The sequence below is a fragment of the Oncorhynchus mykiss genome, chromosome 4 (genome assembly GCF_057628025.1).
Source record: "Oncorhynchus mykiss isolate SJ-2025 chromosome 4, ASM5762802v1, whole genome shotgun sequence".
Taxonomy (NCBI): domain Eukaryota; kingdom Metazoa; phylum Chordata; class Actinopteri; order Salmoniformes; family Salmonidae; genus Oncorhynchus; species Oncorhynchus mykiss.
In genome coordinates, this window is record NC_143025.1 from 64,708,981 (window position 1) to 64,722,618 (window position 13,638).

At 42.1% G+C, this 13,638-nt stretch overlaps 1 protein-coding gene across 44 annotated transcripts in view; it reads right to left on the reverse strand.

The window, feature by feature from the left end:
* The window catches only part of ptprk (protein tyrosine phosphatase receptor type K), a 148,822-nt gene that overhangs the window by 98,588 nt on the left and 36,596 nt on the right, over nucleotides 1-13,638 (reverse strand). For all 44 annotated transcript variants that reach the window (XM_036975715.2, XM_036975714.2, XM_090232592.1 and 41 more), the window contains one exon: nucleotides 680-802. In XM_036975715.2, the coding sequence (XP_036831610.2) occupies nucleotides 680-802 (123 nt within the window). The remainder of the gene's footprint in view (nucleotides 1-679; nucleotides 803-13,638) is intronic.

Genomic DNA, 13,638 nt, shown 5'->3' on the forward strand with positions numbered 1-13,638 from the left:
TTTTGTATTACTGATTCAACTTGTTAGCCAGGGTTTGTGCAGATAACCAAGAATTTACAACTTTCAGATGAGACTGAATTAAGATGACGATTAATATTGACTGCTATTGATGTAAAATATTACTAGGTCTTTAAGAGTTTATTCGGAAGATAACAGCTCTATAAATATTATTCCGTGGTGCCCGACTCTCTAGTTAATTACATTTACATGATTAGCTCAATCAGGTAATATTAATTACGGAGAAATTGTTTTATAGAATAGCATGTCATATCACTTAATCCGGCATAGCCAAAGACACGACACTATCCATCGTTTCACCTTCCTTCCTTGTCTCCGAAACGAGCAGCTGTCTGCAGTTCCCTCATTGGCTCCTCCACTTACTCTGGTGAGTTTACACATTAGCCCAATATTCTTTGTTGCTGGTTTTTACGATGGAGGCACTAAATAGATTACATTTGTGGCCAAATGTGCAGGGCAAAGTTAACTGTGTTGCTTTTGTTTCAGCTGTTGGCATTTACACTGGAGGGGAGAAAAATGAGTCTAAAAAAAAGTTATGTTAGTTTTTCTACATAGCAGTTGTTGGAAACCTGGTGTAGTGGCCTTGGTCATGTTTGCTAACACATTGCAGGGAGGGGACAGCGTCCATTAGGTTCGTGGACATGGTGGCAGAGAGTCTCACCTTGAGGTAGTTCAGACGATAAGTATGGCACTTCCTGTGCGCTGACATGGGTCCAGTCAAAGTCATCGTAGGGATCCTGCTGGTAGTCACACTGGGCTGGGCCATCGTCAAACGTACAGCCACCTGGAAGGACAAAGAGAAAAACATGAGGTCATTTTTTCAGCTAATTCCATATTGCCGGTTAATAACATTGTGCCCTTTATTAATTTACTAATGAATTACCACCAATTGCAACAGGTGAGCCCAGTGGTACCTCTGATCACCAGCCAGGGCAGTATAGGCCTTCTATCCCCCTTCCTTCCTACCGAGATAGTCTCCTGCATTGGGTAATGCAGCATGTGCTAAGATATGACAACTGAGTAGGCAAGAGGAGGCCATGCCACCAGACAGCTCAGTCACACAGCGCTCTCCTTTTTCAGTTTCAGGCTTAACTCAGAGCCAGTCACTTGTGAGATGGTGTGCATAAACAAAGGCCCTCCTGAAGGCCCTACCTGGAAGTCGACATGTCACAGGGCCTGACCGGAGCAGAGAGGAGAGACAGGCCTCTAATGACTTTGACATGGGTGCCTAATACGTGTAGCCAATTCCACCTGGGGTCACTGGTGACTTATGGGAGGAGATACTCATTCCAAGTCCTCTGGATGAATTATCGGTTGTTGAGAAAGAGCTTCTCAGTTTTAGGAGAAAAGGGATTGTGTTCGGCAGTATTCTTCCTCTTGAGTTTTCTAGCAAGCTATGTATATGAAATGCCAGGTCTATATTTAATGGTCAAATTTGAACACGGTTAATTGTAGGTTAAAATCCCAATGACCGGAAAGGCGCATATAAATGACCTGTACCTCTCTGCTCATTACCAAGAGAGAGTTCTTCACAAATGGAAAAAGGTCACCCTATCTGGGTACAACTGCTGATCTTTCAAACCTCTGAGTGATGGCACACAGAAATATCATAATTTGCATTTTAATTCCAGGACAAAGGTAGATGCTAATTAACACTGGCTACCAGAGGGTTGTAGCTAAAATAAATAATATTCAAATCCCCCACAGGATGATACACTGTGTTTTCTAAGATAGCATAACCTCGAAAGCATCTACATTGAACACAAACACCAGTCATTACAGAGGAAACATCAAGTGGGCACTCTGTATTGCAGTTGACTCATATTTCCAATGGTTAATTAAAACGCGGTGGAATAAGCCCAAAACATAGACTAGGCTACATCTTAGAATTGAGAACAAATCAAACTACAGTCACTTCCAGACAGGGTGTCCATGGACAACATATCCTGAGTAATACAGGAATTTAACATTGACAGAGAGCAAAATCACATTACTGACTGAGTGATTCAGAAATAAAGGGATTCTTCGGGATTTTGGCAATGAATCCCTTTATCTACTTCCCCAGAGACACATGAACTCGTGGATACCATTTTTATGTCTCTGTGTCCAGTATGGTAGTTTCGTAATAGCGTAATGGTAATGACTGGAAGTCTATGGTAATAATTAGCATGCTAGTTAGCAATTGCGCTAATACTAGTTAGCATCTTCCTCAAACTGAACGCAGAGACATAAAAATGTTATCCACGAGTTCATCTGACTCTGGAGGAGTAGATAGATAAAGGGCTTAATTGCCAAAATCCCAAAATATGCCTTTACTAACTTTGTCAACTTAGAGCTGTTTAATCCCCAGTTTTGAAGGTGATGACTCAACACAGCCCGTGCTTGTTTTGTGACTGGACAGCTACCGTAGATCAAATACATGCAAATGCGAACGCCTTGCAGCACCGAAAACCATTTATCACTTGTAAGAATATCCTTCCATTTCTACCAATCTTGCTCAGCTTCAATATGCAAATCTGAATAGCTGCAACTGACAAAATAAAAGCCCTTGTTGCACCAGGGCTTCCTTTACTACATCAAAAACATGCGAGTCCCTCTTCTTGCCGTGAATGTGAATGTGACAGAGGCCTTGGTATGGTCTAGATTACTCCCAGCAACTGGAGAAGGCTTACCACAAGGAGTTACATTAATGGGATGCTTACTTCTCTTAACAGAAACGCCATTTACATTGCCATATCTACATCTTTCCCTGAATGTAGTTGTTAAATCACTTCACCCAGTCACTGCAGCCTAATGTCACCAATAGTGAGATTAACACAATTCTCCCAAATACAGTACAACCCAAAAACGGCTGCAGGCCATATAAACTCAGCAAACACTGCAGTGTAACGCATGAGTGCCCATGAACAAACTGGTTCAGTCATGAACATGGAATGTGCAGTTTTGCTATAACATTTCAGAGAAATACCTCCACTCAACATCTGTATATAAACCCATGTTACATTTTCCGTTACTGACAATCATTTCGTCCCTCTTCTGGATGAGTTTACATTTCCCGCGCATTAATCTACTTTATGAGAGTACTATAGGTTGTAGTGAGTTTGACTTCTCCATGAAAAGGGAGAAGGGAGCCTGTTGGATGCATGGCACTGAGGGACTAATGTGTGTGAAACTGTCTGCCCACACACACAGGCAGAGGCAGCAGAGCCACCCTCCAGCCCACGTCTTAGCAAACACCTTCTCCTCTCTCCTTTGTTCTGCCAGGAAAACCAGTCTGCCACCCCATAACACAATCTGCACGCACGCACACAGACAGTCTGGCAGTCCCTGGCACCTGTGCATCTCTGACCTGGGTATTCTGGTAGACTTTCAAGCATTTATCATCTTTGTCTCGAGAAGTGTTGTTTTTCTCCGTTTAATTCAGTGACACTTAACTAAAAACTCCAAGAGCACAAAATAAAGCCCAACCATGTCAAATCAAGGTTTATTTGTCACGTGCGCCGAATACAACAGGAAAAGGTAGACCTTACAGTGAAATACTTATTTACAAGCCCTTAAAAAAAAAAGAAAAAAAGTATTAGGTAAATAATAGATAAGTCTAGAAAATGACGTAAACAGTAATAAAGTAATGGTAGCGAGGCTATATACAGGTTGTACCGGTACGGTGTCAATGTGCGGGTGCACCGGTTAGTCGGGCTATTTGAGGTAATATGTACGTGTAGGATTAGTGAAAGTGACTATGCATAGATGACAAAACTGAGTTTGGACCGTCGGCAGTGGCGAACAAAGCTCAGGTAGAAAACACGTTAGTCACGGATGAGGGTAAAACAAAGCCTTTCAATGATAGTCACCTAGCCACTCGGCATTGCTTATGCAAGCACACATAACAGGTCAGTGGTGTTATAATTGCATTATTAGCGAGATAACAACTAGCCGCTGAAGAAATGAGTTGTAAAAATCCCCTCTGCCTGCAAGGACCCCGACGAGATGATTTGCATACTAATCTGAGGACTCAAATTTGGAAGTCTGCTAATGAAACAATAGTTTGTGCTTCATTTACATAATAAAATAATTATTGTGGCTGATAGACCTCGCGGGCGAACATTGTTCATATCCCTGATAAAAAGTGGGTTAACAGCTCTATCACAACGCATACATGAACTATAGCCGCTCAGCGCAGTTTGTGTGAGGGATATAGGAACAAACTGCTTGCAATTATTGGACAATGTAATACAAGCCTCATTATTGGGAATACATATTTTGGACCTATTAAAAGGGACTAAGTAAATGCAGGGTTCAGCCAAACTGGGAAACATTCAGTGAAACCGTCAACCATCTTGTAATTATTTCCCATTAACATAGGGACGAGATATATAGCTCTCCCACTCAGACGTGCTTTTCATTGCTTTTGGAGATAAATGACTATTGATCTGCATTATAGCTCTTGAGAAGGAAATAAGTGGCATAGCGTCTTTTCCGCAAGCAAGTGCACTTTAAATAATAGATCTCAAAAGGTATGCCCACGTGTACAATGGAATACACACCTTTCACAACTGTCTAGACCAGAGAGAGACAGTGGGAAAACACACACTAGGAGTCGGTTTCTTGTGGTCAAGGATTATTCAACCATGGCTAGAACACAAGAAATCCAAGTCATTGTACCGAAAGTGCAGAAACCAATACATTTTGGCGAAGCCAAGAACGCTCACGAAGCTTACTAAAAAAGTTACAAAATAATTGTTTAAGAAAGCCAACTAAGTGTAGAAAACGCAAACAGAAAATCAATCAAATCATAAAAATCTGTTGAACTAAATTGAAAAATATGAATAATGATCTAATTTAGATAGAGGAGAACAAATCAGCTCTGAAGTGTTCTTCTGAATAATTATGACACAGAGATTCAACTGAGGGTTAGTCATGGTAGAATGTTTTGACAGATCCAACTACGATCAAAGCCCTTACAATCACATGGAGTTCACTAAATATGGATACTGAAAATTATACTAATGTGATGGTATCACAAAGTGGGGTCAATATGCTGTCAACTGGACAATTGCAACATTCCAAAAACAATGTTGACCTCAAAAAAACAGAAGTTCACTGCTGTTTTGAACAAAACATACCTCAGTACTGCGCCATGAAAACAGTGAAAAGGCTTAGTCAACCTAACAAAAAGTTGAAAACTGGACACGAATCAATCTTCATTTAAAACACTCTCCAAAGACCAGTGCCTGACTTTGAAAACACCAAAAGGGCAGTATTTTTTTTTATTTTATCAAATCCTGATTGCTGCCCCTGTTTTACATGAGAAAAGGTGAAATTGCTTAGAAATTATACAAGTCCTCATTTTTCTTCCATCCACAATATGCTTACTCTATATGCACTATATGGTCATTGAGCCTCGGCGCACTACGAGTGCAGAGCTGACATCATCAAAAGGATGGCCCAGATAAAGGCAGGGAAAGCAGAGCACACCTCACCTCGCTTCTGTTAAACAAGAGCATGACATTGGCAGTAATTCATTATGCAGGGGATGAGATGAAGAAGGAATTCTACGCCACTGCCAAAGAAAAGGCCAATTAAAACCCATGAATGAAACCCTATTAAAGATTTTGTCCCCAAAAAAAACCCTGTTTCTCTTTTGGCCTTTCGTCCTCTATAGCCCTGTAGCATTAGCTGCAAGACAGGCCACAGTGCTTCACCCTCCGTTTCAGCTGAATCGGGAGATTTAATTCACTGTTAACATGATGCCTGTTTGCATCCTAACTAATGAGCACCTATTTTTTTCTCATTTTTGACCGCTTTCAGCTCCTCAGCTCTCCCCCTCTGATTCACCTTGTGTTGGCAGGATGATTGTGAAGTCCAAAATCCACTAAATCCATCCCTGTTTGCAATGCCACGCATTTAATACATATATGCTTCCACTTATCCTGCTGGCAGAGAGCGTACGGCTTCTCCCGGTTAATAAGGCAGAGTGCTGGCCAGGCCTGTTCAGACACCACACACCATCACTGAGGAGGAGGAGTGGGATATGGCCTTCATGGCCACCACAGAGTGAAACTCACTTTTATCTGACAGTGACAGGGCCAATGAAGGCTCACAGCTGTAGTCAACTCCGAACCCCACAGTGCCCACTCTGCAGGGAGGCAATGAGAACAGCCATGAAACCAACCTCGCCATGGGTTGATAGGCTCCAAAGGAAGTGACATCCCCAGAGTGGTGGGATGGCAGAGAAAGTCACAAATCACACGAGAGAGAGAGAGAGCTTTCTGACTATATTATAGTGAGAGAAAAAAAGGTTATTGTCTCAGGGGTTAGAAATGTGAACATATTCACAGCGGACATTGAGGGGGAACAGCTCACTTCCTCAGCACCCCCAAGCCAACTGGCTCCAAGCAGAATACTATAACAGTACAATAAGCAGCTGTAACTGGAAACCAACAGGCCCTCTGGAAGTGCCTGGGTTAAGCTGTGACTGGAGACCAACAGGCCCTCTGGAAGTGCCTGGGTTCATGAGTGCTTTACACGGAATGTTCTGCTGGACCATCTTTAACAGCCCATTTGTGTGCATTAGTCTTCCAATTAAACATGAGGTGTTTCTTGTGGGAGACATTTTAAAACTAAATTAAGCCAGATAGGATGACAGCGAGTGTAGGGTTGCCGTTATCCTCTCTCACAAAGTACAACCTTGTGACAGAACACACGCTTCTATTGGAGAAAGCCCACTCCTTATTAATACCAGGGAAATTCAACCGCAGCCACATCTTCGGGAAATGACGGCATCGAGATGGCAACTTGATGAAGAGATGATAACGGTCCCAATCAGTCACCTCGCATCTTTTAAAACAAAGCACTCGTCTCCCATAGCCCTTGTTTATCCCTTCAGATCCTGCAAAGTTGCTTTGTGCATGTTTCTGCAGGATGTCTCTTCCTTCGGTTAACCTGTCCCTCCCAACACCTCCACCCCTATTACGCAGCCTGTTATGAAGAACAAAGGAGAGTGAACCGGCAGCAGCGTATAATTATAGAGAAAGTGTGGGCTTCACTGTTCTCGTGTTCTTGGACACATATTGTGTGGATCCTGCTCTCCTCCTGGTTTGAAATGCTCTGTAGCTTTATCTAACAGCGAGGGCTGCACATTTTCTTTCTGTTTTTTCCCCCCACGGGGAGACAATAAGGCAGACGTTTTCGAGAAACGGGAAAATGTCAAGATTTGAATAGTAATAAAGATCCATGATATGGAGAAAAGAACCTTTCCATAAGCATTTGTCTGATGGCATAACCCCAGCACGTCTCCAGCCCTGTCTTGCTCTTTGCAAATGCTGGCTGAAGCCTCAGCGCAAACAAATCCAAAACGCTCACTTGGAAAGGCTGAGGGGGCCAGTAAGGTCGCTCACATTGTGTATAAGACATTTAACTTCATTTCAGAGAGGTGTTTACATTAGAGAAAAATCTTTCTGGGGGGGGGGGGGGCAAAAATGATGGAGCGTGATTTGGACTGGGGTTGGCCATGATTCACCTTTGCACAGCATTTCAAAGCTTTCGGGTGAGGAGTGTCTAGAGGTCTTCACCAATGGTGTAAAGTACTTAAGTAAAAATACGGCTTTCCGTAAATTAAAAACGGTGCCATCTAGTTTGCTTAATATAAGGAATTTGAAATGATTTATACTTTAACTTTTGATACTTAAGTACATTTTAAACCAAATACTTTTACTCAAGTAGAATTTTACTGGGTGACTTTTACTTGAGTCATTTTCTATTAAGGTATCTTTACTTTTACGGAAGTCTGATAATTGGGTACCTTTTCCACCACTGGTGGAACGACCCAAGATCGGATCAAGCTTGGTGGCCACATGTCTCGGATCTGTGTGACAAGATGTGAAATACCAACGGTATCCAAAATTATATTTGAATAGTTTAGCTCCTTAACAACAATTGCAAGTTTCATACATTTAAATGAATGTCAGTGGGTCCGCTTTCATCAAACCAAATGTGTCAATTTCATTTTGTGACAAAACGGCATATTCACTTTATGAAAACGAGCCACTGCATGTGACGTGGGGTAAAATAGGCTACTTGTGGGAGAGGAGGGGGACGCAGCGGAGAGAAAAAGTGATAGCCCGTAGTCTATACACGGAGTGTATAAAACATCAGGAACAGCTTCCTCGTATTGAGTTGCAGCCCTTTTGCCCTCAGAACAGCCTCAATTCGACGGGACATGGACTCACTACGGTTTCGAAAGCGTTCCACAGGATTGCTGGCCCATGTTGACTCGAATGCTTCCTACAGTTGAGTCGAGTTGGCTGGATGTCCTTTGGGTGGTGAACCATTCTTGATACACACCGGAAACTGTTCAAGTGAGTTTCAGAAACATTAAGTTGTTCTTTGTTGATGTGAAGAAGAAACTGAATGAGAGAGATTACAGGGAGGAAAAACCGACAGGCAAATCATTTGTATTCGCCTCATTTATGCACATTGTGGATACAGAGGGGTAAAAGGTCACCCATATTTTTAAGAACTGAGCTATTTTATTCAATTTGCTAGTTTATTTAGGCTCTAATCTAATTTATTAATTTACGCTTGGCCTATTTAGTAGGCTGTTTTTCTATTTTATTTTGAGTATTTTCTTTGTTAAAAATAACAGTTTGTTAATGTTTAATGACTCGAGACAAGCGTGATATTTGTCAGCATAAAGATGAGTGACTCATTTATGCTCTAGTTTTGTGGCTTTCGTTGAAAATAAATAAGTTATACTATAATGCAGAGTTACCGACACATTCTTTCTGATCGTCTATAATAGATAATGTTTGACCAAGTTAATCTGCTCATGTTGTGTGTGAGGTAGACTAATAGCCATGGGCTTATCTACAGAAAATATTATAGCAGAAAATATAGAATTATTACAGAAAATATTAATATTATATTACAAGCTTCCCACAATAAGTTGGGGGAATTTTGGCCCATTCCTCCTGACTGAGCTGGTGTAACTGAGTCAGGTTTGTAGGCCTCCTTGCTCACACATGCTTTTTCAGTTCCGCCCACAAATTTCTATAGGCCTGAGGTCAGGGCTTTGTGATGGCCACATACCTTGGATTTGTTGTCCTTCAGCCATTTTGCCACAACTTTGGAAGTATGCTTGGTGTCATTGTCCATTTTGAAGACCCATTTGCGACCAAGCTTTAACTTCATGACTGATGTCTTGAGATTGAGATTGCTTCAAATTATCCACATCTTTTTCCTGCCTCATGATGTCATCTAGTTTGTGAAGTGCACCGGTCTGTCTTGCAGCAAAGCACCCCCACAACATGATGCTGCCACCACCATGCTTCACGGTTGGCATGGTGTTCTGCGGTTTGCAAGCCTCCCCCTTTTTCCTCCAAACATAACGATGGTCATTATGGCCAAACAGTTATATTTTTGTTTCATCAGACCAGAGGACATTTCTCCAAAAAGTAAGATCTTTGTCCCCATGTGCAGTTGCAAACCGTAGTCTAGCTATTTTCTGGCTATTCTATTTACAGGTTATGTCGATATAGGACTCGTTTTTCTGTGGATATAGATACTTTTGAACCGGTTTCCTCCAGCACCTGGGATTGATTTTCACTTTTAGCAACAAAGTACGTTCATCTCTAGGAGACTTAACGTGTCTCCTTCCTGAGAGGTATGACAGCTGCGTTGGTCCCATGGTGTTGATACTTGCGTACTATTGTTTGTACAGATGAATGTGGTACCTTCAGGCATTTGGAAATTGCTCCCAAGGATGAACCAGACTTTTGGAGGTCTACAATTTGAGGTCTTGGCGGATTTCTTTTGATTTTCCCATGATGTCAAGCAAAGAGGCACTGAGTTTGAAGGTAGGCCTTGAAATACATCCACAAGTACACCTCCAATTGACTCAATGATGTCAATTAGCCCATCAGAAGCTTTTAAAGCCATGACATAATTTTCTGGAATTTTCAAAGCTGTTTAAAGGCACAGTCAACTTAGTGTATGTAAAGTTCTGACCCAATGGAATTGTGATACAGTGAATTATTAAACGTGTGCAAAGCTGTCATCAAGGCAGGGTGGCTACTTTGAAGAATATCAAATATAAAATATATTTTGATTTGTTGAACACTTTTTTGGTTACTACATAATTCCATGTGTTATTTCAGAGTTTTGATGTCTTCACTAATATGCTACAATGTAGAAAATAGTTAAAAAAATATATTAAAAAACCTTTGAATGAGTAGGTGTCGCCAAACCTTTGACTGGTACTGTAGATATTTAAAATGACCGGATCGGGTAGGAAATTATCGGATCTCAATTTTGGGATCCGAGAAGACTTCTAGGAGTGTCTTCTTCACCAGGCCATTTTAACCAACACTGTGTTCGAAATAGCTCAGATAGATGGGGGAAATAGCAAACCATCTAGCGTGATCCAAATGTGCCGAGTTAAACAGCCGTCCACTGTTGTGAGGCCCAATATCTGTCACAACTGTAATCCCTGCCCTGCCTGGCAGCCTGTTTGATAATAATACTGGTTTGGGATATAAGCATGAACACCTAGCTTCACAACAACCACAGTTTGAAAATGTCAATGGTTTCCTGGGTTGGGTATTAGGATTAAAACGGCACAATAAATAGCCAAGAGGGTGAAATTAGGCTGGCTGATTTGAGGCCATTCCAAGTGGAGTGAAGAGCCTTTTAACCTCTGACCAACCCTGTTGCTCCCTCAAGCTATTGTCGAGTAGATAATTACTGTGCCACTGCATGCACCATATTTGAATACTTAGAGAACTCAAATATAGTTGTTGTTGGTTTTTGGTATTTTGGTTTCCGTGCTTCAAATCGAATCAAATTGCATTGGTTGCATACACATTTTTATCAGATGTTATTGCGGGTGTCGTGAAATGCTTGTTTTCCTAACTCCAACAGTGCAGTATTATCTAACAATACACACAAATGTAAAAAGTTAAATAACGTAATTAAGTAACACAGAAATATTACAACTACATGTTTAACATGTTTTGTAGCGTTAAGAGCCACTCAATCTCATTGAGAAAAGCCAATATCCATTTCAAACAAAGTGAACTAATTCATAAGTCCAATTAGTGTTGGGATCTCCGATATCCTCAACCAACCGTGAGGCTTCAAGACAAGTTACCGTTCAACCCTTTTGTTGACATTTGAGGTAGCAGTTGAACACAAAAATGTTTTAACATTCTTGGAACGAAAGCATGCAGAACAGCAAACATTTAATATGCCTAGACTGTCTGAGAACATCATTTACAATAAGGAGTTTGTTTATTTTGGAACTAAAAGTAGCAGATCTTAGCAGATATTAGAGGCTTTGGTTAACTTTGTGGGAGAGGTCAAAATATCTAGGTCAGTTGTTTTTTTGTACATAGGGATGTTAAGCCAAAAGAATACTTAGGTTCGGCTGAATAGACATTTTTTCGGTGGTTTGTTTGGATGTTTAAATATTTGTGTTGGAAAAATCCTCTGTTTTTAGCTCTCCAAACAAATTACTTATTAAGTAATTGTTACTGAGTTGAACCTCGACACAGTACAAGCAAGTCAAAACTCGCTTGGCACCACTCCCATTTAACAAAAAGATGGAGGCCCACAATAAATGCAGCAAATAAACAGTGCTGCGAGAGACAGGGTTTGCATTGTCCCCGCCAAGGCCAGACCAGATGTTTTCCCGGGCAGGCAGCAGTTTTACAGCCTCGTCTGCAGGAGGTGATAAGCCTTTAAAATGTCCAGAGCTCGGCAGGGGTCCTAGACACTCACACCGGGGACCGCACTGCCAAAGCCCCTTTCACCACAAACCTCCGTTCTAAAATCACACACCCATTCTAAACATGAGCAGGCAAGGCTTAATGACACCTTCCGTCAACTTAAGCACAGCCTAGAGTTCACCTGTCTAGATGAAGGTCAGGTGGGGATAGTGGGATAGTGGGAACAGACAGTGGGATGAGAGGAATTCAATCCGAGCGCAGCAGAAAATAAGTACGGCAAACGCTCGCATTGCAGGTTAATAACACGTCTGAGGTTGACATACTGCCCCCCCCCCCCCGACTGCAGCTTGTGAGCGTTCTTTCCTCCAGCACAGCAGTTTTGTTGTCGACCTGCTGCCGTCATGGCTTTCATTCACGTTGACGGTGACTGACAACTCCAGAAAGAACCCCCCCTGTAACATTACAAACTTGTTAGTGAGGCCTGCCTTTCATGCTTCCGAGAGCCTAGCCAAGCATCCCATTAACTATTCCCAGCGTAAAACACAGAGCGACAGCGGATAGAGCGATCTACTGGCTGGCTCCTCTCCTCTGCAGTGAAGTATCTATCAATCCCCAAAAATATGGATATTTAGCTTATGAACATGCTTATGCTTTATTTCCTTTGCTCTAGATATTTGTTTTCCCCCAGCCACAATGTGTGAACCTATGATCTTCCTGCAAAAGGGAATTAATACACTCCCTCCACAGTATCAATTGAGTCTCCACACTCTGTTGATTAATTGAAAGTGTCTGATAGATGTGCAGCCTTTCTCATGAGGCTGTCTCTCCTCGCACAGTGGTTATCTCCCAGACACAGTCCACGTGGCGAGGAAACTCATCTAAATTCATCTGATATCGCCCATAACTTCATTTCCCGATTCATCCCTTTAATTGCAGCCCAACAGACCAGTCATAGCATCGACGCTATACTCGCTCATCCTGTTTAGACGGCCCGCTAGTGGAGTGCACGAGTATAAAGTCCGAACATATGTCCTGAGTCATGAGCATATTTTAAGGGGCTCAACTACTTTGAGTTTAGTGATGTCATGGGAGCGGAGGGACGGAGTCGGTGCCAGGTCGCACCATAGCCATTAAGCTGGAGACGATTTCAGGCTGGCTGAGGATTTTAGGGCTTACACTCCAGGATCCACCAGGCCAGGTTGACACTATCTCCACCACACAAACACCTGGCAGCTCCGCCACCAGAGCTGCTGAGCTGGGTTGATAACGTCCGGGCCGAGCAAACTGCTGGTGCTCCGCGGTGCGAAGTTATTTATTCGAGGTTTGACAAGAGCAGCTACAGTGCACTCGTTTGTGGTCCGAGGACAGGAAGTCCATTAAGGCAGCCTCATTTAAACAATGATCAGCAACCTCTGATAACACAAGGGGTTTTAAAACAAGTGGACACTGATGTAACAGACCACAGGCTAGTGGTTTTGTTCCCATTCAAAGACACACATAAAGCTCCATGGCAATGGCTGAGCAAGTTGGGCCATTCCATAATTATGGACAATTCAGAAAAAAAAATATGTTCATATTTGAGAGGGCGGGTTATGAATGCAAAGGAACATCATAAATGATAGTAAATCTTTACAGCAACCATGAACATGACCCAGTCATATAAACCATTAATGACCTCTTGGATGGATTCAGTAATAAATAATATAAAAGACAATAGAGGTTGGAGTGAGAAGGGGAGGGGTTGGTTCCCCTTCAGTTGAAACTTTGGTCAAACGCCACTTAGGGGCAGAGAAAAAAGGAAAAAAAAGTTGCTTTCAAAACCATCCGAGGCCACCAGGCATTCCTGGTTAAATTAGGTTTGCGAGTTGGAAGGAACTTTATGACGGTCATTAAAAAG